Consider the following 6,375-nt stretch of genomic DNA (forward strand, 5'->3'; position numbering starts at 1 on the left):
TGCAGTTCCCTTTGCCCGAGGGCTCTTCTTCCAGGTGCCCACAGGGCCCACTGCTTTACTTTCTTCTGAACCTGGTTAAGTATCACCCTCTTCACGAGGCTCATAGGACTCACCTCTTACTGTCTCACCAATAGCACCTTCTCTTATCTTATATTACTACAAGCTACTCTTCAATGTGGACTTTGACATTTCTGCATGTCTGCACACCTGTACTATTGTGTCTGTTATTTTTCTCTGTCCACCAACTGCAATGTGAGCACCAAAAGCTGAGCTCTTCTGTTTAATCACGATTGGAAGCAATGCCTAGGTTAGTGGTTACTGCTTTGGTCCTCTCTCCATATACTTGCTGCATGAAAAGTGGGTGCAATTTCCTAGGTCCTGGCTGCTTCAAATAGATGAGTCAGATGATAACTTGCCTTTCAGAGATCTTTGGTGCTGGCAAGTTCATCACAATGCAGTTTGAACTGAAACTGTGGGCAGCCTACCCAGGTCTTTGCCTCTACAATTCGTGGAGACTAAGCTATTGACTAGAAGACTCACTTATGGCCCCTCAATCGATTTAAAAACTTGAACCAGGTCTATAACCACGGGCCTTGAATGATGGGATGAGGGTGGGGCTTGAGTTACCTTTGAACAGGAGGAAGGAAGGATTCTGTTATAGTTGCATAAATTTTGTACTGTTATTCTTCTACCAGCCATCCACAAAGGACCTGAACACACTAACCAGTTTGACTGGGCATGGGGAAGGGAATAATCTGATTTTCCATGCAATGCTGGATTCTGTTCTGAATTGACACCAATTGGAGAAGCCCAACATGGCCCTTCAGTCCATTAGACAGAACAGCGGCATGTGAAGGTTCGTGAAGAATGCAGTTTTGATTCAGGTCTCATGCACTCTGGCCCCGTGGAACATCAGATCTCTGCATTACTATTTCCTGAGCTTCAGAATGTGTAATTAAATAAGCACACTCAGCAACTGGAAGATTCCCCACAGTGGATCCGAAACCTGTGGAGGGTGGGTGATTATGGTAGCACAGATCATGTGGGAAACCATGGAACTGCCTGGATCCATCAAAACAGATCCCAAAGCAAGATTCCCACCCTCCTGGGGATTGAGGACTGCAGAGAGAGCTCCTGAAAGTTCAGTGCATGAGTGATGCTCTGCGGATGAGCTGGAAGCTCTGTACTCAATGTCGATCTGTGGTTACAGCCCAGAAGCACCTATTGAGGAGGTATGCTTTTGGTTTTAGAGAATCATGGGCAAGGAAAGAAAGCTAGAAGGACATTCTCAAACACAGTATTCTGAGAGAGAGTTAGAGGGTGATACAGGACAGATGAGTCAGAAGGCCATTTCCATCCAGTGGTCCGACTGCATCATCAAAGAGGACACGATGAACGTGCAGCTACTGGTTCTCATAAAAGGACTGACTCCGCCGGTCTGCAGAGCTGCTCAGAGGCCTGCTGACCCAGAGGACGGCGCCGAGCATGCCCAGGAGCAGGGGCACCTTCAGGAAGACCAGGAGCAGGAAGTGGATGCTGCCCAGCAGGGACCTGTGAGGGACATGGGGACGGACAGGGAGCAGCATCCTCAGGGGAGGCCCTGGTGTCTCCACCTTTCTTGCCCCGCGTCCAGTTTCTGTGGCTACAAGAATCTATACAAGGATCAACCCGACACAAAGCAGCCCCACCTGAAGGACTTCTGTGCCCCGATCTTCAAGAATTGCCCCTGAGACTTAGGAGTGTGGACATAAGGGTGGATGTGGCTATGAGAATCATGTGACGGAGACCAGGGATTCAAGGGGGACCTGGGCATTAGGAGGGTTTCTATCTGAGCCCTCCTCGTGGGGGCTTCCCCAGTGGCTCAGAGGGTAAAGAATCAGCCTGAGATGCAGGAGAGACCCAGATTCAATCCCTGGGTCAGGAAGATCCCCTGGAGAACCCACTCCAGTATTCCTGCCTGGAGAATCCCATGGACAGACTTGCCTGGTGGGCTACAGTCCATGGGGTCACAAAAAGTCAGACATGACTGAAACAACTAACACCCTCGTCATGTGGGGGTTTTGTGGTCTAGGGTATAGACCCCAACAATGGGGAGACTTGGCTGATGTCTGCCGCCAATAGAGCAAAGCTACCTCGAGCGCAGGGACTGTTCTGTCTTATTCAGTGAGCAGCCGGTACCTGCCCAGGGTCTCCAAAGCTCCAGTCCTTAAAAGTCCTTGGCTGATGAAAGAGTGACCCCCTCAGCTCTCCACCCTCAGAGGCCGGGGCTCTTCAGCAAGATGATACAGATGACCAGGGCTCCAGGGGACAGAGGGGTCACCAACGCCCAGAGCGTCTGCTTCCTGCCCTGCCCTGGGCTGGAGGCCTTTTGTTCAACCTGTTCCTCCTCGTGCCTGGTGCCTTATTTCTGAGGTCCCCGGCATACCTGGCTCCCCAGATCCTGCAGGCCTCCACTCAAGCGTCTATAATCAATGAGGTGCCCTCTCATCATTGTGTCTTAACTAGAGAACTCCGCCACCCTGCCACACAGGCTGGCCCCTCACCCAGGTAACATCTTCCTCCAAGCAATCATCAATAGGTGGTGTATTTTTACGACTGATGTGTCGATCTGTTCACTATGTGAATCCCCTCTCAGGACACGACTCTGTCAGGGCAGGACTGTGTCTGTGAGCTTTGCTGCTGTATCCCAAGTCAACGAGAGCTCCAGGCACTTAGTAGGACCTTTACTGCTTGTTACAGAATTTGTTGAATAAATTAGGGTCCTTGGTGAAGGAAGACTCACCTATTACTCCCCGGTCTCACCTAGAAATCACCCAGGTGAGATGTCCTGGGATGCGGGTCCCTTACCCATGAGCTTGGCCGGGATCGGGGGCCTCCTGCCCAGACATGGTGCCCCAGGTGGGCACTGGCAGGCTCGTGGGAGACTCCGGGGTGCTTGTGGACCTCTCGGGGCTGGTGGTTGTCATAGAGACTGAGGGAGAAACACAAGTCAGGCCCCGTTTCGTCCCCTGTGTCCCCGCTTTCCATCCCGGTGTGGCTCTGACTCACAGTCAAGGTCACTCACGCCATCTGGATGGATGTGCTGTGTCCACCACCCCCATGGCCGCACCCAGGCCTGACCAACACCCTGGGCCCCCCTCCCTGCCCCTCTCTAGGTGCCCCCTGGCCAGGTGGGCACTGTCAGAGGCATATGGGTCTGCTCCCCTGGGGATCTGAGAGCATGGAGAGGGACTTGGCTCCAGCTCACCCCCAGCCACAGCCACACCTCTGTCCTCCTGGCCCACCCTGCCAGGGGACAAACGGGGTGACTCGTATTCTTTAGGGATTAACACAGAGAGACGGGGCAGACAGTGGCGGGCAAGGGGAGTGGCTGGAGCGAAGCTCAGATGAAAAGTCCTGCAGCTAAGTCTGAGCTGAATCAGGAGACCACGTGTCATCTGTCACCCAGGCCCAGGGCCCCAGACAGTCCTCTCCGTGGGGGGGGGGGGGTGACCAGAAAGATCTAGAGAGATATCGACCTGGTGGACTCCATGAAATGTGGCCTCTCCTGAGGTAAGTGGACAAAGCCCTTCCCTGACACACCCTGCGGAACTAGTAATCTTTTGGTTCCTTTCTTGTAAAGAGAAACACACAAAGGAAACCTCCCTCGTGAGAGAGAAGCAACAGGAAGGAACTCAGGGGAGCCAGGGACAATGTCAGAACAAGAAATCAAGGGGAGAAAGCATATATATGGACAGAGGATCATGACTGGGTTCTTAGGAAGCCAGAGCAGCCTTCTGTTAAGGAAGACTTATTGGGGCTTCCCTGGTGGTCCAGTGGTAAAGGATCTGCCTTCCAATGCAGGGGACATGGGTTCGATCCCTGGTCTGGGAAGATTCCACATAAAGGATCTGCCTTTCAATGCAGGGGACGTGGGTTCGATCCCTGGTCTGGGAAGATCCCACATAAAGGATCTGCCTTTCAATGCAGGGGACGTGGGTTTGATCCCTGGTCTGGGAAGATCCCACACGCCACTAGGCGTGCACATCGACTGAGCCCGGGCTCTAGAGCCAGTGCTCCGCAGCAGGAGAAGCCACTGCAGTGAGAAGCCCAAGCGCCACAATAAAGGGTAGCCCCTGCTGGCTGCAACCAAAGAAGGCCCGCGTGCAGCAACCAAGACCCAGCACAGCCAAAGAGAAAGAAAGAAAAGTTTAAAGATTTATTTGCAGCACGTGGCGGTCTACTGAGGGCCATAACACCTCCTAAGAGCGCATTTCCTCATCCTTCTTTGCCTAACGGGCTCCTCTGGGCTTCCTCCTCGGGTACCAGGAGGAAGAGGGAGAGGCAACGCCAGGCTGGAGGGGGGAGGGGCCTCCAAAGCATCCAGAGCCCCACGTGGGCTCCGGGACTCCGCCTCCCACGTCTCGTGGCTGCTGCAGATCCCCAGGACCACCCCTGCGAGGCTGGGGCCCCAGCAGCCCTCCACGACACTGCAATGTCTTCTGCTGGCCCTGCTGGTCCCCGCCCCATAGGGCTGGCCAGAGAGGTCCAGGAAGAGACACAGGGTCACCTTCAGAGTGGACCTGACCCTTGTAAGGACAGCAAGGCAGCAGGTACCCAGATTCAGGGCCCCTTCTCCTCCCCTTCCACCCAAGGGAGCTTCAGGCGTGAGGTGGACACAGAGGAGGTCTCGAAGAACCAGAAGTGGACATGTGCCGTGTGCATGCCGACCACTCAGAGCCTGGGTCCTGACCACCGACCCCACGACACCTTCCGCTCCAGGTCCTTCCTGAGGGTCAGGGTCCCAGGTAAGGTCAGCAGCCCTAGAGCTGGCGTCACAGGCTCACCTGGGACCACAGACACCTCCACCTGGAAGGTGGGGTCAGCTGAAAATGGTACATAGATCCCACATCCGTACGTCCCCGCATCCTCCTCTCTGAGGCTCTCCAAGGTCACTGTGAAGGTGAGGCTCGCAGGACGGTCTCTGATGGACACGCGGCCCCTCCTCACTTCTCTCTCTGACTCTCTGGTCTCCACAATTTTCCACGGTGACACACATGGGTGTTTGCACCAGTATTTGATATTGTCCACGAATGCCTCCTGGTACCGACACTCCAAGCTCAGGGATCCCCCCACGATGCCCGTCACACTTCGGGGGCCACTCAGGGACAAACAGCCTGGAGAACACAACCGAGTCCAGCTCCATCAGGTGAGTCTGGGTCAGGGGAGCCCTGGATGCGGGCCCCTCGGGGGCCCATGAGGTCTGGAGGAGGCCAAGGCAGGAGGCAGGCCCTTCTTCAGACCCAGAGGAGGACGACGGGGGAAGGAGGGGACTCCTCACAGAGGAGAGGGCTCCGTGGAGACAGGAAGGGCACAGGATGGGAGAAACTCAGGGTGTGTGTGTGGATGTGGGTGTGGATGTGGGTGTGGGTGTGGGTGTGTGGTGCCCCAAGGGGTCATCTCTGACTGTGACCGTTGAGGTGTAACTATCCCAGGCGCCCCCTCCTACCAGCACAGTGGACCAGGCTCACCTGCTTCGCGCCCTGAACCCTCCTGCTCGCTGCTGAGACAAGTGACGGCCCCTTCTGGAACCTTCTCCCCCCCATCCCACCCCGCTGCTGGTCCCCCGCTCACCCACCTCCAGCCCTGCCCCCTCCCCACCCCCAGGAAGGGCTGAGCCGCTCACCTGGGACCTGCAGCAGCAGCAGAGCTGAAGGCAGCCACCCGGCCCTGCCCCTCGGGGTCATTTCTCCAGCAGGGATGTCACCAGCAGCAGCGCCAGGCCCCGGGCAGGGACAGGGTCGGGCCTCTCTAGAGGAGTCCCTCCCGGTCCCCTCTAGAGGAGTCCCTCCCGGTCCCCACTTCTGCTCCTCTGGGCCTCTCTGCTCCTTGTCCAGCCCGGTCCCTGGTCTCCACAGTCCTCCTGGTGAGCGGCGCTGAGCCGCGTGCAGAAAGCTGGGGGTGAGGAGCAGAAGGACTGTGCGACGCCGAGCGGTGACCCCTGGCTCCTCTCAATCTCGTGACTGGACGTCCGAGGTCACCTTCCGAGGATGAGCGGCCCACTCTGCTCAGCCCACAGCTGCCCTCTGTGGGTCTCGCACGCGCCCCCCAACACCTGGGTCAAGCTGGGCTCTTTCTCCGAGGCACGTCCCCACCCTTGGTGATACATCATTTCCTCTGCGGTCAGGGTGGACGGCTCCGGGGGCAGGTGCCAGGTTCCTCCATCCTTTCCGGCCTGGGTGGTGACCACAGCGGGTCTGTGTGCTGCCGACCCGCAGACCCAGGCACCCGTGATAGCACCAACCCTGTGGAGCCTCGGGCTCCTCTTCAGGCCACTCAGGTTGGCACCTCAACCTCAGATGCTTCCAGAAGGTCCTGTTTTGGGACCGAGCACAA

The 6,375-nt window shown here is 56.5% G+C and overlaps 1 protein-coding gene across 1 annotated transcript; it reads right to left on the reverse strand.

Moving 5' to 3' along the window:
* Positions 1 to 658: 658 nt before the first annotated feature.
* On the reverse strand, positions 659 to 5,875 carry LOC145540732 (CMRF35-like molecule 6). The gene is made up of 4 exons (XM_081575811.1): positions 5,666 to 5,875; positions 4,827 to 5,156; positions 2,848 to 2,971; positions 659 to 1,551 (listed from the first exon to the last, which is right to left on the reverse strand). Exons 1-4 carry the CDS (start codon positions 5,724 to 5,726, stop codon positions 1,404 to 1,406), a joined length of 663 nt encoding a protein of 220 aa, XP_081431937.1. The 5' UTR covers positions 5,727 to 5,875; the 3' UTR covers positions 659 to 1,403.
* Positions 5,876 to 6,375: the final 500 nt, after the last annotated feature.

Source organism: Giraffa tippelskirchi, chromosome 3 (assembly GCF_054371585.1).
Source record: "Giraffa tippelskirchi isolate mGirTip1 chromosome 3, T2T-mGirTip1v1.2.pri, whole genome shotgun sequence".
NCBI classification, from domain to species: Eukaryota; Metazoa; Chordata; class Mammalia; order Artiodactyla; family Giraffidae; genus Giraffa; species Giraffa tippelskirchi.